This window comes from Nycticebus coucang, chromosome 10 (genome assembly GCF_027406575.1).
Source record: "Nycticebus coucang isolate mNycCou1 chromosome 10, mNycCou1.pri, whole genome shotgun sequence".
In the NCBI taxonomy this organism is placed as follows: Eukaryota; Metazoa; Chordata; class Mammalia; order Primates; family Lorisidae; genus Nycticebus; species Nycticebus coucang.
Window position 1 is genome coordinate 86,777,788 of NC_069789.1, and position 24,283 is coordinate 86,802,070.

The window sequence follows — 24,283 nt, forward strand, 5'->3', positions numbered from 1 at the left end:
GGGCACGTTCACTTCCAGTGAGGAGGGAGATAGCTTCCAGGCCACCCTGTCTCTGGGCTGCGTGGACCACTTCTGGCGGCCATGCCCTCTAACTGCCATAATGTAACCGCCTCAGAGAATACCAGCCAGTTAGAAAACCACTCCATAGACAGCTTAGTTTTCTTTGCTCTAAAAGCCCATAAAACGAAAGAGTGAGACTGGAATCCACGACCTTTTCAAACTCCAACATTCCCAGCCCATGAGCCATTTATTATACCTCCCTATTATGTGTGCTGGGTCCCACACATCTGGGCTTCATGGCAAAATGCCACCGGAAGTCCCTGTGTAGACTGCACCACAGAATCCGTTGTTGAGAGAGACGCTGAACTGCTGAACTTTAACTGTGGATTCCACTCTTCTTCAGTGGGACGACTAGACAGCTCGGTGGTGCCCAACACTGTGACGGAATTCACCATCACCAGGCTGTTTCCCGCTACCGAGTATGAGATCAGCCTCAACAGCGTGCGGGGCCGGGAGGAGAGTGAGCGCATCTGCACGCTGGTGCATACAGGTAGGCGTGTCGCCCTGTGCATGTCAGGTCAGGGCCCTGGCCCGGGACCTTCAGCCAATAGGAGGAGCAGAGTGAAGTTATTCTGGCTCAAAAAGGACTCCAGTTCAGGGGTCTGAGACTTTGTTCTGTAATGCTCCTCTAACTTACCATGTCACATAGGGCTATTTGCAATTCCTTTCTGCTAAAATTCTTCTCTAACACTAAGAGTTTACAGAGTCACTCTCTAGGACTCTTCCTGGTTTGGGTTAGGAATGTTCAGGGAAATTCCATTATGAAAAGACACACAGTAAAAGTAATTTCCAGAACAGACATATGAATCATTCATCTGACTATTCATTCATTCACTTATTTTGAGATGGAGTCTCACTCTGCCACGCTACACAGAGTGCCACGGCAAGAGTGCCAAGCACAACTCTTGGGTTTGAGCAATCCTCCTGCCTCAGCATCCCAAGTAGCTGGGACTACAGGCGTGTGCCACTATGCTTCGCTAGTTTTTCTATTTTTAGTAGAGACGGAGTCTTGCTCTTGCTCAGACTGGTCTCAAACTCCTGAGATCAAGCAATCCACCGGCCTCAGCTCCCAGAGTGCTAGGATTACAGGCGTGAGCCCCTGTACCAGGCCCCCATCTAATTTTTTAAAAGACTCAGAGAAAGAAATTTTATTTCAGAAAAGGGTAGTTATTCCAATAATGAAATTGGGGTTATGAAATTCTTCATAGATATGTCCAGAAACCACCAAGGAGCGCGTCTGCTCTTGCTTTATACTTCAGAGAGAAAGAAGGCCTCTGGGTGGCTGTCACCCCCTCATCTGCGGTGGAGACAGTGGCAGGATGCTGCTCTGTAGGTGTGCTGGGCACCCACAGGGCATGATATAGTCCATGCTGTCCGACATGGACTGCAATGGGATCCATGTGTCCTCTGCACCCCCAATCAGCCCCCGTGCAATGAGCCAGCAGAAGGAGGTGGGAGGGAGCGACTGGCTTGCACTAAGGGAAAGAGGGGTAGGGTGGTCCAAATCCCCTTGTCTTCCTCTGGAAAAACAAGCCCGTTGGATGGGCCTGTGGACAGAGCTCCTTTATGGCTCCACTGCCCCTGGCCCCTGCGGCAAGTGCGCCACACAACACTAGCGAAGATTTGTTGTAGAAGTACTATAAGGCACAGCCAAAGTTTTCCGTTCCCAGCCCCTAGACCAAATCTCCTCATTAAAGGATTGTTCACACAGCACCTGGGAAAGCATCCAGCCAGCCTCATTAGGAGAACACCTGGGTTTCCTGGGGTTGCTTAATTTCCCTGGAGAATGATAGTTCCGAATGAGGGGAATGCACCTTGGAATTCCTCACTGCTTTTGTAGGGCTTCTCACAAGTTCAGAAACAACATCTTTAAAGCAGTGGAACAAAGACATATTTCTTTGAGACAGGATAGAAAAATCTGCTCTTCCCTGGTCTCCTTCCAGACCTACCACTACAGATAACCCAGCCTTGTTTTTGTATTCAGTCTTGCCCTAGCCATCACATTGTCCATGACCATTAATGTGCCAAAATGTGTTGACCAGAAGTGATGTCTGATAAGCCAAAGGAAGCCCCAGTCCCACCTTTCTGCATATCCTAGAAATTCATATGTAAGAAATCAGGCTTTTTTCCCATTGAGGACAATGAAATGGATTTCAAGACCCTCCTAGTCCCAAGATAAAGAGAAAGCAACGGCTAAGTTCAAAACTTATTCCTTGGGTTCCTGGTCATAAGCAGCTAACGCCTATAAAGCAAATATTTGGTGTACTGACGCAGATGGTTTACCACCGCAGTTGCCCTCCTTCAGGTTTAGGCAGAGCTGTTTTGGCAACTTTCAATAACTAGCTTGCCCTCAGAAGCATCTTATGATGTTTTCATTTGTGTGTTGTCTAGAATCTTATAACTTTTGGAAACGAGTACTCCTCGGGGTACTCTCCTAGTCCCACCTGATCAAGCATGTCTCAGAGATCAAACCCACTGTGTGCAGTCTCATAAAGAAGGCACTTGAAGAACTCTTTGAAGGCATAGATTATGAATACAATTTAAATTTTAAAATTATAAATATATTTTCTGGTGGTTACTTTGCAATGATGGACATAACCAAGCAAAAAGAAACTTTCAATTAGAAAACAGGGCCAGATCAAGGAGTTCTTGGTTCCCAAAAGTAAACTGAGTGATGCTTAAGTTGAGCTGATACCTAAACTGATATAATAACATCCATTTCTGGAAGAAATTCTGACTTTGTGAGACAGAAGCTCAGTAATAAAGCAAAGGCTTACAGCATGGACAAGTGAGAGTAGGAAGATGATCCTCTAATAAGCAGGCTCTGTTCCCCTGACAGGTACCCTTGGCCTGCCTAAGCCTATAAGAATACCCTTGGCTCTCAATGCAACTAAAAGAATATCCAGGTAGCAACTCTGAGTGAAACTTGTGAGCAGTGAAGCAAGAATCCAATAATCAGATGTGCCTTTACAGGCTGCCTGAGCCCCGTATAGTCATTTCACAATTGCTTACTTAGTGTTTTCTAAGTTCCCCATCCTGGGGATACTCCTGCCCTTATGGAGCTCCTATCCTTTTCCCAAAGTTCATCAACAGAGCTTTCCACAAGGCACAGCTTTACATTTATAAAAGTGCAAATAGACTTGGAAGTATGATCATCCCATCAACCAAAGAATTATAACCATGGCTGTGTGTTTCTCCATCTAAATTTAAATGTCTAAAACACAACAGCCATTCCTTGAAATCCTCCACATCACCTGATACAGTGCTCTGCACATAAGAAATTGAATGAAAGAAAAGGAAGAGCTGGGGGCAATTAAGGGAGATTGTATACCTGAGAGGAAGGAGATAAAGGAGTTGAGGAAGGGGCCGATGGAAAAAGAAGGGCAGAAAAGGAAGACGTCTCTGCTTACTTCACTAGTTCAAATAGCACAGTGGTGGACATGCAGCATGAGCAAAACTTCTGAGATGGTTCCCTGCACTTCCATTCTGCAGCTCCTGCTACTTTTTGTTGTTGTTGTTGCAGTTGTCATTGTTGTTCAGCTGGCCCACTTCGGGATCAAACCTGCCACCCTTGGTGCAAGTGGCGGGCGCTATAACCCCTGTGCGGTGCTCCTGCTACTTTTAACTGATCTGCTCCTTTTCTGCTTCAGCCATGGACAATCCTGTGGATCTGGTTGCTACCAACATCACTCCGACGGAAGCCCTGCTGCGGTGGAAGGCACCGGTGAGTGAAGTGGAGAACTACGTCATCGTTCTCACACACTTCGCAGGTGGGTGTCTGTAGGCAGGTGGGGGTGATGCAGACCAGAATGGAAGTGAGGAAACAAAACACCCTGTTAATCTCAGGGACAAATTAGAAATTTTCCCACTTTATTACACTATTAATATCTGAGGTGGGACTATTAAGTTCCCAAACTCATCCTAGAAGTAACGCTACATACCCCATGGCTCAATATCTCTATGGTTACCTTTGCAGTTCTCCCTTTGGCCATCCAATGGCCATAATGATATTCAGCAATGGGGTATGTAGCACTTTTTCTAGGATGAGTTCACAAACTTGTCAGACTTCATATAATGACAGTTCTGATGGTCATTCCAAAAACAGTTACAAAATTGCTTTAAAGGGTGGACTAGGGCTGGCATCAGTGCTTAGCATCCCAGGGGTAGTACCCTGAAGGTGACCATAGTGATATTCAGCAGTGAGGTATGTAGTACTTTTTCTAGGATTAGTTTGTGAACTTAAGGATCTGACCTCATAAATCCCTCAAGATATCCCCAAACTCTGCAAACTGTATCAACTCCAGGAATTGAGAAAACTGAATCTGAAAAGTGCAAGAAAGTTGGGTAACAAAGGGCAAATGAAAAGACAGAGAAATAGCTTAGGGCAAGGAAGACAAAACTCAGAATGGAGCTAAGAATTGCCCCAAAATTCTTTTGTAGGTATTTATAGAGCAAGAAAGACACTGAAGTTATAGGACCAGGCTTAGAACACATAAACATAGGTGACAAAAGATTCAGGACTGCCAAACTCCTGTTATTGTTGTCTTTTCTACCCACATTCAGCCCAACAGGTTGAACCAACACAAAATCTTGGATTTCAATGTTTTCTTCATCATGCTTGTTCACATTATGCTATTTGAAGTTGAACAGAGAAGCCCAAAGCAAAACAGGATTGTGTACTCCAAGTCTCTAGCCATAAAGACTAAACTGAAATTAAGCATGAGATCACAGAATTGTTGTGGGTTATATTCAGGAATTCAGAGAACAAAGATACCAGAAGACAGAAGGCAGGCAGATGCCTTGATTTTCAAAAAATAGTAGAGAAAGTCAACTCTGTAAGGTGCAAAGAAGTGAATGTATTATCAAAGCTTGAGAAAGTAAAAACTAAAACAGACTATTAAACAACTTGGAAAAGGCTTCAGTGATCACCACATACCAGCACAGGTTCATTGCAAAACCACTTTATGCTCTTGTTTTATTGGTAAATCAACTAGCACATTTGTATTTGATCAAGGCATTAGAAAACCCTACTTATCACTTACTCTTTAGGTAATTTGGAAATACGCAAGATGGATTGTATCCGGAGTTAGCAGGAACTATAGCTGATTGAATATCTTCCTCAAAGGATAGAGACTGTTACTGTGGACACATCTTAGCTCCACAATGTGCATGCACAATCCATCTCAACTCCTACCACCACTCCTTGCAGACCATGATCCTGCATCTCTGAACTCTCACCATGCTTTCTGGAGGCTCCCTGCATTTGCACATGCTGTTTTCTCTGGCAGGAAATTCTCTCCCTACTTATCTGCCTAGAAAACCCACCTTTCAAGTCTTAGTTTCAACACTACCTTCTCTGTTAAAGCTTCCTTTATTTCTTTAAGGCAGTTGGACACACTCCTGCTCACAGGCACAAAGCACAAAGCTCCATCATAGCAATTAATGTCTATTCATTCAACAAGTACTTTCATGCCCTCCCATGGGCCATATATGCTATAAGACAATAGGAATTCAAAAATAGAACATGCATTTTTGTCTTTATGGAACTCCTCACTGGTGATGCTACAGGAAAGTAAATAGTTACAGCTGAATGTGTACTACGTATTGTGTGGGCAAGCACAGAACACCCCAGGCCACATCTGATGGACCATTATGATTGGGGCCAGGGCCTGGAGGGGAGGAAAGGAGAAAGAGAAAGAAAAAGAAAAAAGATGAGGGGGATAAAGGGAATTCCAAAGAACAGGGCAGCCTGTGTGCATCCCCAGAGGAGTGAGAAAGCATGAGGAGATAGAAACTTCCATGGTGTGATGTGTCTGGAGCTGACTGATGGTACAATGTGCAAAGGAAGATATTAGAAAAAATCAAGTGTTTTATTCCAGAGTATTAGTTTGGGTTTTAAAGTTCCTAAGAAACTTGAAACCACCTACCTATTTTGGAGATGTGGCTAGTAAATTTTGTAAAATGTTTAATTATTCAGAAGTATTCCAATGGCCCCATTGAGGGCTCAGCCTTATCTAATGGACAGTTTTATCAACAGCTTGAAGGAATCCAGAGAAGACATGCTCACCAAATTTGTGTGTAAAACAAAACTGTGATCAATAGAATCCAAATGCAAAAATATTTCAATTAGCTAAAACAGTGAGTCAAAATTCAATCAACAGAGACAAAATGCAATAGAAATAAATGGGGAGCTCTTTGTCCAGGATGCCAGAAAGATCAACTAACAAGGTTGGATTGGGAGGTGGTTATAAACAAGATCTTTGATTCATAATCATCTCAGCATGTGACAACAACATCCAGAGGCTGTCCCAAATCCTGAAGGATTAATATAAATGGTCCTCTTCTGAGGTTTCCATTTCAGTGGGGACACTGATAAACTTTTATTTGTCCAGAGAAAAGCAGCCAAGATTGCGAAGGTTTTAGAATTATTATTTAAGTGTCATGTGGGGGGTGTGTGTGTGAATTTTCTCAGTCTAGAGGAGAAAAGACTTGATTCAGAAGGGTGATGGAGAGGCAGGGCCAGGTAAACAAAGGATTTGATTTATTCCTTGTAACTCCAGAGACCTAGATAGAAGAAAAGAGAAGAGAGGACATCCTTGTGTGGTATAAGGTGCTATATTATCTATAAAAGTCTTTCTCCAAAATTCTCTCATGTGAAATCTTTGTGAAATGCCCTTGCATTTAGTAGAGCTTTCCTCAAGTGAGTGACCTTAAACAAAGCTTATTCAATTGCTCATCCGATTTCAGTTGCTGGAGAGACCATCCTGGTTGATGGAGTCAGTGAGGAATTCCAGCTTATGGACCTGCTTCCCAGGACCCACTATACTGTCACCATGTATGCCACCAGTGGGCCTCTCACCAGTGGCACCATCAGCACCAACTTCTCCACCCGTGAGTACACGGTCATCTTTATACCCTGCATCCCTGGAGGCTTTTGTGGATCCTAAAAAATGATCAGCTTCCTTGTGGAGGTGAGATTATACTGTGTAGGCTTGGGATAGTGTGGCTATGAGCTGTTCTTATTTTGGCTGACTGCAGCCCAAATTCAGTGAAAGCGGCCTACAGCTCTCAGCCAGCAGATGCATCTGTTTTCCGCTCTCACCCTGGGCCTGGGTGACAGCAGTAGAACCAGGCCAAGAGAGGCTGGTATTTGGAATGCACCTGGCCCAGAAGAGTCCAATGGATATTAAAAGGTTAGATACTGCGGTCAGAGCTGCTGAGTGGAATCATGGCCAGGAGTACGGTAGACAAAGGTAAAATGAGGGAATGGCATAAGTTTAAGAGTAAACTTGCAGAAATGAGGGTTTAATAGGATCAGGGTCTCGGGTCTCAGGTATAGAGGGTCAGATTGGTAGATGTCACACCCATATCCAGAGGCCCTATGAGGGAAGGAGGAGTAGCTAGGAGTGGTCAGGGCATTGAACAATTATTTGGGCATTGCACAAACCTAGTGCAATGTGGATTCCATAATCCAAGTACCCTTTATGCTCCTGTCTAAGCCAGGACAGGGGTTAATATGTAGATATTTATGGCTGAAATTGAGCTGGGAGGAACTGGAGAGGCAGGAACACCCTATCATTTTCTCCTCTTTGCAGTTCTGGACCCTCCTGCAAACCTGACGGCCAGTGAAGTCACCAGACAAAGTGCTCTGATCTCCTGGCAGCCTCCCCGGGCAGAGATTGAAAACTACATCTTGACCTACAAATCTGCCGATGGAAGCCGCAAGGTGAGATTTTGCTGGAAAGGGGAAAGACAGTTTCTCTCAAGTGAGATCATGTGGAAACTGACCAATGGAATGAACAGGAGAAACTGGAGGGAGGGGGAAGGGAGCAATCCACTGGGAATGAACCAGGTTTCCCATGGTAGATACACAGCCTGCTGGGGAGTGGGGAGCAGGGATCTGTGCCACTCCCGGCCCTTCTAGTCTGCTCTACACAAGTTAAAGTGAAGAACTCAACCTCTCTAAGGCTCGGTTTCTTCTCTTGATAATGGGGGTATCTACCCCCTGAGACTTCACAAGCTTGTAGTGGTGCTTCCAATACGATGATACGAGGCCCACTGGAAACTCCCCAGTACAATGTAGTGGAATAATTTTCACCAATGAGGCCCAGCAAACATGAGCTGGAACCAAATTCAGCAAGCTTTTGGTGCCTCGTGGTAAGCATTACAAAGGCTACATCTGTACAATCTACAGTTTAAAAAAATGTTTTGTTTTATGTCATCAATTGAAATACTGACTTTCAAGTTTTGGATTAACAGTGGAATCCTTTTCTGAAGGGAGATCACTTGCGGGAGCCAAATACACAGAGTAGACTTAAGCAGAGCTAGTCTGCCTGAAAGAAGCAGAGAGGCTCAAGTTCCTGCTTCCTCAGCTTCTCCCTCTGGCCTCAGACAAACCCAGCGCAATGTGGATTTTATAATCCAAGTGCCTAAATTTAGTCCAATATGCACTTGTGAGACAAGGTCTGGCCTGAATCTCACATGGGAATGTTCCCCTTGACTTATTACCACAGTTTTTTCTTTATTTGGGACAAAGGGTATTGTCACTGCTCTAGCAACCTCACTGCCCATAGGAGTCTGATCTCCCTTCCCACTTCCCCACATTGCAAGCCAGTCACTCCTTCTGGCTCGTCACACAGGAGCTGATCGTGGATGCAGAGGACACCTGGATCCGGCTGGAGGGCCTGTCAGAGAGCACAGACTACACGGTGCTCCTGCAGGCAGCCCAAGATGCCTCGTGGAGCAGCATCACAACCACCGCCTTCACCACAGGTGAGGGAGCCGGGCCCCTGCCATGCCTTCTTACCCCCTGCCTAGCACCCAGCTCCTCAGCAGCCTCTGCTGAACCTTGGCCTTGGGGGATGTTATCAAGGAAACTCTTCCCTCCTCCCCTTTTCCAAGTCCCTGCCATGAGCTAACAAGGCAACCCCAAATGTGTTCCTTTTATCTTCAAGGAGCACATTAATCAGAACAAAGGCTTTAATGAAAAAATAAAAATAAACCTTGGTCACACAACCAAGACATGAATCCAAAATGGGCCTTTACAAAGTAAACTTAGAGGACACTTGGTCTCTTTCATGGAGCTGAGTTCAATTATGCTCCCCCGCTCTTTGCTCTTTCAAAGCTGTCTTATCTCAGAACTAAGGTGTCACCCTCTTCTTATCCAGGTTCTCTTATCTCAGAACTAAGGTGTCACCCTCTTCTTGTCCAGGTCCTTCCCTGTACATTCACAGGTTAATTAAAGGGGACCCATGGTACCACTTAAAAGCCCATTGGTTGGAGCTTTCCCATTAAGAATTTATTTCCCATGAAAAGGACACAGATGTCAGACCTTAAGCAGAACTCCCAATTTTCATATTTATTAGTTCTAAATTAATTATTTTATCCCCCAAATGCATGGGTTTCAGTGCTTGCTCAGTGTAGTATGAGCTTTTAATTCCCATTCTGATGATGCCACAGCTAGCCGTTGTAGCAGTATGACAACATGCACAAAGTTTCTGTGGTCTCTTATAGCTGCGCCTTGCTCCAGACCCACCTGGGCTGTGCCACTCACTGCTCCCGCTTAGGTGCAGTTGCACCATGGGGTGTGCAAGAGTTAGGATCAGCGATTCCAAATCCAGCTGGGAGCTTAGGGCTCAGTAGGATCAAAGAAGCAAAGAATTAACAACTCACAAGGAAATCTGGAAAGGAGGCCAGAATAGTGGCTTTGTTTGCTAGACAGTATGGGGGACAATCAGGACGTACCTAGGTTGGTTGGTTGTTTTTACAAGACTCTACTTGACACTGTGTTCCTGGGGCACGACCAGTGCCAACTCACTAAGAAGAAAACTGAAGAACCCAATTTCCTATTCAATGAGTGTAGTTATTGACCAAGTAGAGTTTAGAGTACCAGAGAAGGGCTCTTTATTATTTCTATGGTACACAGCAAAGAAAGGTCCATGTTCAGAAGCTTTTGCAGTTTTACTGGAAAGCTCAACTTTAAATGTAGGTCACTGATGCATAACAAACTCTGCTGGCTTTGTCTTGGAAATTTATCAGAACTCACTGCAGCGACTAGTTTCAGAATGGAAAATTCTTGGACAAATAATACAAGAAAAAATACCTTGCACAAAGCCTGGCACGTAGACGTAATAGATACTGGTCCAATTGAATAGATAAATCTAGCTACAGAACACAGAAGAGAAGTCTCTGCTGAAATAAAGCTGAAGGGGCACAGGCAAAGAGATACAGCCTACAGAGGGCAATGCCAATGTCCCTGTAATTTCAAGCCATGTCTGCCACCCCAATGCAAGTTACCCTGAATAAATTACATTAGGCTACATAGTCCATTTGCATGATGATATTACTGAGTCTTCACCATCTGCACCACCCACTCCCCTAACCTTTCCACCCCTGCCAAGAGCATATCTCATTAAGGAGGAAGAGAACACAAGAGTACGAGCTTCCAAAGGGCAGGGATGGGGATGTTACCAAGAAGGGAAAGAAGCAAAAATGAAGAACAGAATATCTTCACTTGCAGGTAAGATTGGAGTGCTGCCAGTCTGGACCCCACAGGCAGGAATCATTCCCACTGAGCCAGAAGTCTGGGAAGCACTGGAGGCTTCCTGTGTGATGGCAAATCAGGGCTAAAGGATGTAGAGGCTTATTTCTTTCAGGCAATTAGCTGCCTTTCCAACTGCATTGACAGAATGTGAGTTTTCCTCTTAGCAGCATACCCTACTCTTTGGATGGGCTGATCTCAGCTGATCATCCTGAGTGTTTTCTGTGCCTACTTGGATGGAGCAACAGAGCCTAAAGTTTGGCCCCAAAGTGGCCTCCCTCCATCTAGGACAAACCTTCACCTTATCCTGGGTAGGCCGAGAGAAGAAATTCATTTCAGGCAAACCACCTACCTAGAAAAGAGTTAAGATGTCAAAAAATAATAATAAAATTTAAAAGAAGTGGGGAAAGGGAAGAACTGGCCCTCATAAACCCTCAGAACCCTCCTTTGATCAAGCTGTCTTCCTCTGCTGTGTTCCTGCCACATAACATAAGTCCATTTCATTCTTTCCATCATGTTAATAGCTTCCTGTCCTCTTGTCTCTGGTGTTTGCCCAAGACTCCAGGGGGAATTAAATACAAGTAGTATGGAAAAGGAAAAAATATAGATACATTATTTATAATTTACTGTCGCCTGAAATTTCATCCAAGGTCTACTTGTCTTTTAGAGACATGAATATAAATGAGGAAACAAATATTCCCCACGGAGCAGCCAGGACTTGGTGAAATGATTGTCTGAGAGACGGGTTTCATTGTCTCTTTTAATACTATAAAAAGCAAACAAGGCTCTTTCTAAAGCTTGTCCTAGGAGACAGTGAACACTATAAAATAGGTTGTCTTGACCTTGAGGTTAAGCGGAGACAGTCATTTGCAGAGGCGCCCAGAGAAGGGTAATGAGACGTTTTCTTTTATTACCTTTGCCCCAGCCCCCACTGTCCCACAGCCAGGCAGAGCTGCTCTGTGGTGCTTTACAGGAAAAAAGTCTGCAGTCTACTCTAACACAAGCTTGGGTTTATGAGGTGAAAATTTATGAAGACTGACAAACCCTAGACTCTGGAACAATAGACAGTGGATCATGGAAGTCCGCATAATTGTTAGACATTCCAGTTGGAAAGGAAAGCCTAATGATCGCCACTCACTGCTCTCTACCCTTAGACATGCCATATGTCCTTTTCACCAAAGTGGGGAGCTGCTCTGCTGCTTAGGAAAGGCTTGAGTTTCTGCTTCATTGAGACAAGTAAATTCCTAAAAGGAGAGGTCTACTTTCTTTTCTCTTTGGGACCTGCTGTGGAAAAGACAGTAGGGCACTAATCATCCCAGTTGAACAAACCAGCCCTACACATGTGCAAACTGAATAAATGGATGGATGTCAGATCCGAGTTTCAGTTAATCATCCTGCCCAGTGTGTCACACGGCACCAGTGTCAATCTCCGGCAAGGTCCCTGTCTGGATTTACTCGTTTATTTACTTTTATTCTACCTCTTCTTTCACCATGCATAGGCAACCATTCTGATGGGTTAAACCTGCATCCTTTTGCTTCTGTGTTTTTAGAAAATGTGTTCTAGTAAAATTATTGTGAATATAAATATTTTAAATGTATGGTATTGGATTGCATAACACTATTCCCATACTTTTTATTCAGCACTATGTTTTAGACCAATCCATGTTGTCATGCAGATATATAGTCTCTTTAAAACTATTTTTATTGATACATAATAGATGTACATATTTTTGTTGCAGTTTGGCTGGGGCCGGGTTTGAACCCACTGCCCTCGGTATATGGGGCCAGCGCCCTACTCACTGAGCCACAGGCACCACCCGATGTACATATTTTTGGAGTACATGTGGCAATTTATTACACTCATATAATTTGAAAATATTGAATCAGTGTAATTGGGATATCTATTCCCTTAAATATGTGTCTTTTCTTTATACCAGATACGTTCAAATTCTTTTCTACCTATTTTGAAATATTCCATAGATTATTGTAAAGTATAGTCATCCTACTGATCTGTCAAACACTAGTTCCTGCCAATGACAAAATTTCATTCTTCCTTAGGTCTGAATAATACCCATTGTGTATATAGACTACAATTTTTTATCCATTCATCCATTAATGCGTGCTTAGGTTAATTCCACATTTTGGTCATTGTGAATAGTACTGCAGTAAACATGGCTGTGAAGATAACTCTTCAATATTTGAGGGGATCTAAACCCAGACACCGAATTTCTGGAACATGTGGTAGTTATATTTTTAGTTTTTTGAGGAATCTCTGTACAGTTTTCCATAGTGACTGTACTATTTTACATTCCTACTGTGTAAGAGGATGCCCCTTTCTTTACACCCTCACCAGTATCCATTATGCCCTGCCTTTTTGATAAAAGCTATTGTAACTAGGGTGAGATAATATCTCATTGTGGTTTTCATTTGCATTTCTCTGATGACTAGTGATGCTGAACATTTTTTAATATACCAGTTGACCACATGTATGTCTTCTTTGGAGAAATATCTATTCATATTTTTGCTTATTGGATCATTTGTTTTGTTGCTATTGAGTCGTGTGAGCTCTCTCTGTATATGGTCAGGTTATTACTAATCCCTCATTCTTTGAGTTGCCTCTTCATTTTTGTTGACTATTTCCTTTGCTGTGCTGAGCTTTTTAGCTTGATGTATTCCCATTTGTCTGGTTTTGATTTGGTTGCCTGTGCTTTTGAGATCTTACACAAGAAATCTTTGCCCAGACAATGTCCCGGAGTATTTTCCCAATGATTTCTTCTAGTAGTTAGTTTCATAGTTTCAGGTCTTAGAATCATGTCTTTAACCCATTTGCTTTGATTTGTATGGTGAGAGATAGGGGCCTAGTTTCATTCTTCAGCATATAGTTATCCAGTTTTCCCAGCACCATTTACTGAAGAAACTGTCTTTTCCCCGTTGTATGTTCTTGGTGCCTTTGTCCAAAATAACTTAACTGTAACTGGATTCAAATCTGGCTTCCCTATTTTGTTCCATTGGTCTATATGTCTTGTTTTTATGTCAGCACCATCCTAATTTATTTTGTGGTGTATCTTGAAGGCAGGTAGTAGTGTGATGCTTTCAGCTTTGTTCTTTTTGCTCAGGATTACTTTGGCTATTCAGGGTCTTTTATGGCTCTAAATAAATTTTTAGGATTATTTTTCTATTTCTGTGAAGAATGTCATTGGCATTTTGATAGAGATTTCATTGAATCTGTGAGTTGCTTTAGCAATGTGAATTCTCCATGAGCATGGAATATCTTTCCATTTTTGTGTGTCCTTTTCAAGTTCTCTAAGCATTGTTTTATAGTTTTTCTTCTATAGATCTTTCACTTCTTTGGTTAAATTGATTGCTAGTTATTTACATTCTTTGTAGCTATAGTAAGTGAGATTGTTTTATTGATTCTTCTTTATTTATTGTTTATTCTTCTTTATTGATTGTTCACTGTTGGAGTATAGAAATGCTACTGATTTTTGTTTTGTATGTTGCTTTGGTATCCTACAACTTTACTAAACTTGTTCATCAGTTCTAACAGTTTTTTGGTGGAGCCTTTAGGCCTTTCTAAGTATAAGACTATGTCCTTTGTGGACAAGGCTAATTTAACTATTCCTTCCTAATTTGGCTTTTGCACTATGTCTCTTTATTTTTTTTTTTATTTCAACTTAATGTGAGGGTACAAACGACCAAGTCACAATATTTAAATTTATTAGGTAGAATCCCTCTTGTAGTTATGCCTTGCACCCAACAGTGTGCCATACACCCCTACATTGTGCCCATTCAGTGGCAGCACCCCAAATCACCCTTCCCCTTTTTCTCTGTTCCTCATTCCCCATTCCTTCAACTTGAATTGAAATGAGTTTTTGTCCTATGTGGGCATGAATTAGATCATCTACTGACTTCATTTTGGTATTGAGTACATTGAATATTTGATTTTCCATTCTTGTGATACTTTACTAAGAAGAATGTATTTAAGTTCCATCCAGGTTAATACAAAAGTTGTGACATTATCATCTTTTCTATGGCTGAGTAGTATTCCATGGTATACATATACCACAGTTTGATAATCCATTCCTAAGTCGATAGGCATGTAGGTTGTTTCCACATCTTGATGATTATAAATTGAGCTGCTGTAAACAATTGAGTGCTTATGTTCTTATGATAAAATGATTTTTTTTTCTTCTGGGTAGATTCCTAGTAGTGGGATTTCAGGGTCATATGAGAGATCTAATTTGAGTTCTTTGAGGATTCTCCATACTTCTTTCCAAAGAGGCTGTATTAGTTTGCAGTCCCACTAACAGTGTAAAAGTGCTCTCCACATGCTTGCCAGCAGCTGCAACTTTGGGATTTTGTGATGTAGGCTAATCTCACAGGCATTAGGTGATATCTCAGGATGATTTTGATTTGCATTTCTCTGATGATTAGGGTCAATGAGCATTTTTTCATGTGTTCCTTAGCCATTTTTCTGTCTTCCTCAGAGAAGGTTCTGTTCATGTCTCTTGCCCAGTGACAGATGGTATTGTTGTCTAACAATCCTGTCATTTCTTTTTCTTGCCTAATTGCTCTTACCAAGACTTCAAGTATTACATTGAATAAAAGTATTAAAAGTGCAATTCTTTGTCTTTTTCTAGATCTTAAAGAAAAGACTTTCAATTTTTTTCCCATTTACTATGATGTTAACTCTGAGTTTGTCACATGTGGTCTTTAATTTTTTTTATTATTGTTTGGGATTCATTAAGGATACAAAGAGTTAGGTTACACTGATTACATTTGTTAGGTAAAATTCCTCTTATAGTTGTGCCCCACTTCCAAGAGGTGTGCCATACACTGTGACCCCCCATCCTCTTCCCACCTCCCCTCTACCCACTCCCTCCCTCCCCTACTCCCCACCTTGTATTAGATCCTCTACTGCCTTCATATTAGAATTGAGTACAGTGGATTCTTGCTTCTCCATTCTTGTGAATCCTTTACTAAGACGAATGTGTCCCAACGCCATGCAGGTTAATACAAAAGATGTAAAGTCTCCATCTTTTCTAATGGCTGAATAGTATTCCATAGTATACATATACCACAGCTTGTTAATCCATTCCTGGGTTGGTGGGCATTTGGCGATTGTAAATTGAGCTGCAATGAATTGTCTAGTGTAAATGTCCTTATGATAATTTTTTTTTTTTTTTTTTTTGCAGTTTTTGGCCGGGGCTGGGTTTGAACCCACCACCTCTGGCATATGGGGCTAGTGCCCTCCTCCTTTGAGCCACAGGTGCCACCTGATAAAATAATTTTTTTTTCTTCTGGGTAGATGCCTAGTAATGGGAGTGCAGGACCAAATGAGAGGTCTAATTTGAGTTCTTTGAGGATTCTCCATACTTCCTTCCAAAAGGCTGAATTAGTTTGCAGTCCCACTAGCAGTGTAAAAGTGTTCCCTTCTCTCCACATCCATACTAGTGTCTGCAGGTTTGAGACTTTGTGATGTGGGCTGTTCTCACTGGGTGTAGATGATATCTTAAGGTGGTTTTTATTTGCATATCTCTGATGATCAGGGATGATGAACATTTTTTCAAATGTTTATTAGTCATTTGTCTGTCTCATCAGAGAAGGTTCTGTTCATATCACTTGCCCAGTGGTAGATGGGATTGTTTATTCTTTTCTTGTTAATTAATTTGGGTTTTCTGTAGATTGTAGTTATCAACCCTTTGTCAGATTCATACCCTAACAATATCTTTTCCCATTCTGAAGGTGGTTTTTTTGCTTTACTTGTTGCATCCTTAGCTATGCAGAAGCTTTTCAGGTTAATTAAGTCCCATTTGTTAACTTTTATCATCACAATAGCTGCTGAATTCTTTGTCATAAAATCTTTCCCCAGTCCAATATCATCAAGAGTTTTCCCCATACCTTCTTCCAAGATTTTTGTCATTTAGTGTCTTAGATTTAAGTCTTTTATCCATTTTGAGTCGATTTTTGTAAGTGGTGAAAAGGGTGGGTCGAGTTTCAGTCTTTAACATGTGGTAATCCAGTTCTCCCAGCACCATTTGTTGAATAGGGATTCTTTTCCCCACTGTATGCTTTTATTAGGTTTATCAAAAATCAGATGGCAAGTAGAAACTGGTTTCAACTCTTGGGTCTACGTCTCTATTTTTGTGCCAATATCATGCTGTTTTGATTACTGTGGACTTGTAATATAGCCTGAATTCTGGTAGGGTGATGCCTCTGGCTTTGTTTTTATTACTAAGAATAGCCTAAGCTATATGAGGGATTTTTTTGGTTCCATACAAAATGAAGTACTATTTTTTCCAGTTCTTCAAAATATGATATTGGTACTTTAATGGGGAATGCATTGAATCTGTAGATTGCTTTGAGCAAAATAGACATTTTGACAATGTTTATTCTTCCCAGCCAAGAGCATGGTATGCTCTTCCATTCGTTAGTGTCGTCTGCACTTTCTTTCCTTAGGGTTTCATAATTCTCTTTGAAAAAATCTTTCACCTCTTTTGTTAGATATATTTCTAAATATTTCATTTTCTTTAAAACTACTGTGAAGGAAATTGTGTCCTTGGTTTTCTTCTCAACTTGGTTGTTATTGGCATATACAAAGGCTACTGATTTGTGGACACCAATTTTATACCCTGAGACATTACTGTATTTCCTGATCACTTCCAGGAGTTTTTTGGTTGAGTTTCTGGGGTTTTTGAATATAAGATCATATCATCAGCAGAGTGAGAGTCTGACTTCCTGTGACCCCATTTGGAGGCCCTTTGTATCCTTCTCTTGCCTGACTGCATTGACTAGAACTTCCGGCACAATGTTGAATAATAGCAGCAATAGTGGACAACTTTGTCTGGTTCCAGTATGATGATAGCTGTGGGTTTGTCATAGATGGCTTCAATCAGCTTAAGAAATGTGCTATATATGCCTATTTTCTTAAGTGTCTTGTTAGAAAAGGATGGTGGATATTATCAAATGCTTTTTTTGCATCTATTGAAAGGATCATATGGTCTTTGTTTTTGCTTCTATTGGTATGATGTATTACATTTATGGTTTTGTGTATGTTAAGCCAGCCTTGCATCCCTTGGATAAGCCTACTTGATTGTGATGTATAAATTTTTTATACAATGCAATCTATTAGCTAAGATTTTCTTGACTATTTTTGCATAGATACTCATTAGTGAAATTGGTCCATAGTTTTCCTTTTTGGTTGGGTTCTTTCCTGGTTTTGGAATCAAGGTGATGTTTGCTTCATACACCATGTTGAGGAAGATTCCTTCCTGCTCAATGTTTTGGAATAGTTCTGCAATATAGGTGCAAGCTCATCTTTGATTTTGAGGTTTGATAGAATTCTGATGTAAAACTATCTGATCCTGGCCTTTTTTTTTTTTTTTTTGGAAGCTTTTTTATTATTTCTATAATCTCAGTGCTTGATATTGGTCTGTTCAAGAGTTATATTTCTTCCTGGTTAAGTCTAGGAAATCTAAGATGATTCCAGGTATTGGTCCATTTTCTCCATATTGTCAAATTTCTGGGTTTTTAATATTTTGAGGTATAATTTTTTCTACACTTAGTTTGGTGAGAGTTTTTAATATAAAGGTATGTTGAATTTTATCAAATGCTTTTTCACTATCTATTGAAATGATAACTATTTTTTTTCTTTTTTGAGACACAGTCTCATTATGTCCTCAGTAGATCACAGCTCACAGCAAACTCAAACTCTTGGGCTTAAGAGATTCTCTTACCTCAGCCTCCCAAGTAGCTGGGACTATAGGCACCCACCACAGCACCCAGCTATTTTTTTTGTTGCAGTTGTTTAGCTGGCCCGGGCTGGGTTGGAACCCCCACCCTCGGTGTATGTGGCCAATGTCCTGCCGATTGAGCTACAGCGCCACCCAATACCATCATTTTTGTTCTTTGGTTCTGTTAATGTGATGTATCACATTTATTGATTTGTGTATATTGAACCATCCTTATACCCCTGGGGTGAATCCCACTCGCTCATGGTGAATGATGTTTTTAATGCATTAATTTAGTCTGCTACTATTATTAATTTAGTCTGGGGTGAATCCCACTTGCTCATGGTGAATGATGTTTTTAATGCATTAATTTAGTCTGCTACTATTATTAATTTTGTCTGGGGTGAATCCCACTTGCTCATGGTGAATGATGTTTTTAATGCATTAATTTAGTCTGCTACTATTTTGTTGAGGGTTTTTTGTTTTTGTTGTTATTGTTTTACCTCTATATTCATTAGTGATATTGACCTGTAGTTTTCTTTTTTTCTTATGCCCTTATCTGGTTTTGGTATCAGAGCAATGCTGGCCTTATAGAATGAGTTTTTAAGTATTCCCTCTTCACATTTTTTATATATATTAATAGAATTGGTGTTAGTCTTCTTTAAATGTTTGGTAGAATTCAGGAGTAAAGCCATCAGGTCTTGAGCTTTTCTCCGATGGAAGACTTCATATTGCATTATTCATTACTGGTTTATTAAGGTTTTCTGACTCCTCATGGATCAATCTTTGTAGGTTGTATGTGACCTTGAATTTATCCATTTCTTTAGATTTTCCTGTTCATTGGTATTCAGTTCATAAAAGACTAATAATTCCTTGTATTTCTGTGGCCTCAGTTGTTATGCCTTCTTCTTCATTTCTGATTTTATTTATTGGGTCTCTTCTCTTTTTTTCTTAGTCTAGCCAGAGATTTGTCTACTTCATGTCTCTTTTTAAAAAAACAACTATTTTTTTGGATCTACTTTTTATAGTCTCTCTTCTTTTTACTCTGATCTTTATTACTTTTTTCCTTCTACTAGCTTTGGGTTTGGCTTATTTTTGGATTTTTGGTTCTTTTAGGTACATTTTAATACAGGCTGTTCATTTCAACATTTTTTAATTTTCTGATATAGTCATTTATTGCTATAAACTTCCCTCTTACTACTGAATTTGGTGGATCTCAAAGATTTTGGTATGTTGTATTTCCATTTGAATTCATTACAAAATTTTTAAAAATTTTTTTCTAAATTTCTTTATTGACTCAGTGGTCATTCAGGAGCATGTTGTTTAATTTCCATGTGTTGGATTCCTCTTGCTATTGATTTATAGTTTTATTCCATTATGATAAAGATATAAAAAAGATAACGTGATATAATTTTTACTTTTTTAAATTTGTTGGGACTTTTTTTTACAGGCTAATAGTTTAGTTTTTAAATTCTTCATTAAATCATAACTGTGTACATTAATACATTTATGGGGTATAATGTGCTCATTTGATATACAATGCGGAATGCTTACATCTAACTGAATAACATAACCTTCTCCTTGCTTACTTATTTGTTGTGGTAAAAACATTCATACTCTATTCTTAACAGTTTAGAAATGTATCATTGCATTATGCACATTAGCTTGGATCCCCCACAATACTCTCCCTCCTCCCAGCTGCCCCCTTCCCTTCCCCTCTCTTTCTTCTTCCCTCCTTCTTTCTGGACTATAGTTCTGTTTTACCATTTCTATGAATGTGTGAGGCTAAAATTTATAAAAGTTTTGATTTACTTTAAAGTGACTAGTCACTTCTTTTGTTCCCCCAGGTCACTTCTTGTTTTAAACTGCTATCTAATGTGAATTAATGATAAAATTACTTTTAAATATGTCTTTATTTTTTATGGATATATTATTTTGTTGTTATTGTTGTTGGGGATTCATTGAGGGTACAAGAGACCAGGTTACACTGATTGCATTTGTTAGGTAAAGTTGTTGGGACGTGTTTTATGGGCTAAGATGTTGTCTATTCTGGAGACTGTTTCATGTGATAATGAAAAAATGTATATTCTTCAGCAGTTGGGCAAAATGTTCTATAAATGTCAGTTGGGCATATTTGGTCTAGTGTGTACTTTAACTCCAATGTTTCTTTGTTGATTTTCTGTGTGGATGATCTGTCCAATAATAGAGTTGTTATTGAAGTCTTCTACTATACAGTTGAAGGGTTGAAGTCTTCTATTATTATTGTATTTCAATCTATTTCTCCCTTTAGATCTATTAATGTTTGCTTTATATACTTGAGAGCTCTACTTACTGTTGGCTGCACATAGATATTTATAATTGTTATATCCTCTTGCTGAATTGATCCCTTTATATAATGACTTTCTTTGTCTCTTTTTATAGTTTTTGATTTGTAGTGTATTTTATTATTTTTTTCTGGACAGATTTTCACTCTTTTGCCCCAAGGATAGAATGCCATGGTATCAGCCTAGCTCACAGCAACCTCAAACTCCTGAGCTCAAGCGATCCTCCTGCCTCAGCCTTCCAAGTAGCTGGGACTACAGGACTGTGCCACAACACTGAATAATTTTTTTCTATTTTTAGTAGATACGGAGTCTTGCTTTTGCTAAGGCTGGTCTTGAACTCCTGAGCTCAAACAGTCTTCCCACCTCCTCAGAGTGGGAAGATTATAAGCATAAGCCACTGCACCCAGTCTATAGTCTATTTCATCTAATAAAAGTATTGTTACTCCTGCATGAAATATCTTTTTCCATTCCTTCACTTTCAGTCTATGTGTGTCCATAAGTAGAAATGGGTTTGTTTTAGGCAGCATACATTTGAGTCTTGTTTCATTATCTATTCAGCCACTCTGTGACTTTTAATTGGAAAATTGAGTCTATTTAAATTCAGCATTATTATTGATAAGTAAGGACTTATGACTCCCATTTTGTTGCTTTTTTTCTAGTTGCTTTATAACTTCTCTCTTCCTTTATTCCATTTTTACTGTCTTCCTTTCTGGTTAAGTAATTTAATATGGTTGTATGTTTTAATTCATTGTTTTTTATTTTTAGTGAATCTGTTATAGACATTTGCATTGTGCTTACCATAAGGCTTACAGAAAACTTATGGATAGCACAAGTCATTTTTAAAAGATGACAATTCATCTTAAATCACAAAGAAAATAATATAAAGAAAGAAAGAAAAACTGAAAAATACACTTTATACTTTACCTCCTCTTCACATTTTGACTATATGTTCTCAATTTACATATTTTAAAATGCCATCTTTAATAGGTTGCTATATCTATTATGGTTTTTGATAGAGTTGTCTTTGGGGATTCATACTAGAGTTATGAGTGGATTGCACACCATAATTACAGTATTAGAGTACTTGGGTTTTGTCTGTGTACTCAGTGTTACCAATGGGTTTTAATCCTTCACATGTTTTCTTTATGCGTGTTAGTGATTTTTTTTCTTTCAAATTGAACAACTCCCTTTAGTATTTCTTGTAAGATGGGTCTCGTGGTGGTGAATTCTCTGCTTGTTTGTAAATGACTTTATCTCTTCTTCATATTTGAAAGATTTGTTTGCTGAATACAATATTCTTGGATGGAAATTTTTTTCTTTCAGCATTTTGAAAACATTATCCCAATTTCTCAGTTTATGCTGAGAAGTCTATTCCCAGATGAACTGAAGCTCTTTTATGTTATTTGCCTCTTTTCTCTTGTTGCTTTTAGGATCTTTTCTTTGTTCTTCACCTTTGAGTGTTTCTTATTTGGGTTAAGTCTTTTTGGTATTCTCTGATCTTCTGGTACCTGAATATCTATCTTTCTCAATTTTTGGAAACTTTTCTGTTATTATTTGCTTCAATAAACTTTCTATCCCTTGCTCTTCCTCAGGTACACCTTAAACACCAATAATTATTAGATTTGGTCTTTGGGGGAAATTTCTATGTCTTATAGGTTATCTTTATTTCTTTCATTCTTTTTATTTTCTTTCCTCTGACTATATATTTTTAAATAACCTGTATTCAAACTCACTAAATTCTTTCTTCAGCTTAATTCCTTCTGCTGTTGAGAGCCTCCAATGAACTTTTCAGTTTAGTAAATGTATTTCTCATTTCCAAATTTCTGGGGGGTTTTATTATTATTATTACTTCAATTTCTTTGATACATTTTTTAATTTTGGGAGGGTATGTGTATCTTAACTTGGAGATCACTGAGTTTCCTTAAAAGTGCTTTTTTGAATCCTTGGCAGGAGGGTCTATGTATATCAGTCTCTTTAGAGTCAATCACTCGTTTCTCCATTTGAGGAGGTCACAGTTCCATGTTTTGTGTGTATGTGTGTATGTGTGTGTGTGTGTGTGTGTGTGTGTGTGTCTATGTCTTTGCATTGAAGTATTAGTTATTTATTCTAGCCTTCTCTGTCTGGCTTGGTTTGGTTTTTATTAAATGTGTTTGCTTAGAAATTCTTTGTAATTTACCTGTTGTTTGTCTTTTTTTTTTTTCTTTTTCCTGCTAGGTTGCTGTCTCCTTTTTGGCATTAGATGGCACCTCAATTCCAGGTTTGCCTTGACTCTAGTACACAATCAGAGTGTCATCAGTCCTGAATGGGAATGGTCCTAAAGGAGCTAGTCCACTAGGGTGGGAAGGCTGCTAGCAGTTTATGCCCAGGAGATTTGTGGAACAAAACTCCTACAGCATGTTGCTGATAAATGGTCACTCTAATTTGGCATCTCCTGGGACCAAGTTACATAGTAGCATTTCCAGGGCTGGGGATGTCATCCTACCTCCCCTGTTTGTCTCTCACTGTTTTCAGTGATATTTTTCCATTCTTTATTCTTGCACTCCTTATGCTGCCCTGTGGGTTATGGCAAGGACAGGTTCTCTAGTGAACCCAAGAAGGTGGCATTGCTAATTTCCACCTTGACCTTGCCTTTTCTAGTATACAAACTGTGAGCAAGGGAGAAATTTTCCACATACTTAGTGTGGGAAGATTGGAATAAAGAAATTCAATTCTTTTACATTTTCACAGAGTTTTGTCATTTCCTTGTGGCCCCAGGAACTGTTTTGTTGATATTTGAGGTCTAGGATACTGCTGGTAATAATCTTAGCAGTATATATTTGTTTTTAGTTTTCTGTAGGAAGGAGTGAAGCCCAGATTACTTCTATGTAACCATTTTGAAACCTATATGCATATAATATTTTTTGTTCTAACTGTTGCAAAATACTGCCTGGTGTGTACCCATCACATTTTACCTCTCCATTTGCCCAAAAATGGACATCAGATTTACAGATGCTTCTGTAAATACCTTGTACATGTCCACTTATGGATCAGTGAGAATACATACCCAGAAGAGGTATTGCTGAATCTTAGGGTATGGGTTTACATAATTTAACTAAATGCTGCTCTTCCATATGGCTGTACCATTCATTCTACATTCCCTCCAACAGTGCATGAAGGCTCCTATTTCCTAAGGGCATGCATCATTCCTCCTAATGACTTGACATGATCCAGTGTCATAATTTTTGGCAATCTCATAGGTATAATTGATATCTCATTGTTCTAATTGAATTTCTTTGAATAATAATGAGTTTGAATTTAAATATCTCTTCATAAATTTGTCAGCCTTTTGAGTTTCCTTTTTCTGTAAATTGCCTATTCATACAGTTTGTCCATTGTTCTGTGGTACCACATTAGAATTCCTGTAGTAAATATGTATTAGCTATTATTATTGAGCTTTTGAAATCTTTCTTAAGAAGTCTTCCCACTTGTGGCCAAATGGTAGTCTTTAATGCAATCTTCTATTAAATTTCTACTTTCAGTTTTTATATTTAGTCTATTTAGCATGTGGTATTAGGTAGAGATATAGTTTCATTTTTCTTTCTGGACTGGACAGTTTTCATTATTTTTATTTGCTAAATAATCAATCTGTT

The 24,283-nt window shown here is 39.6% G+C and overlaps 1 protein-coding gene across 4 annotated transcripts in view; it reads left to right on the plus strand.

The window, feature by feature from the left end:
• Positions 1–24,283, plus strand: part of TNR (tenascin R) — a 432,007-nt gene that overhangs the window by 385,768 nt on the left and 21,956 nt on the right. For all 4 annotated transcript variants that reach the window (XM_053607624.1, XM_053607627.1, XM_053607625.1 and 1 more), the window contains 5 exons: positions 404–550; positions 3,711–3,830; positions 6,808–6,951; positions 7,656–7,786; positions 8,700–8,832. In XM_053607624.1, the coding sequence (XP_053463599.1) occupies positions 404–550; positions 3,711–3,830; positions 6,808–6,951; positions 7,656–7,786; positions 8,700–8,832 (675 nt within the window). The remainder of the gene's footprint in view (positions 1–403; positions 551–3,710; positions 3,831–6,807; positions 6,952–7,655; positions 7,787–8,699; positions 8,833–24,283) is intronic.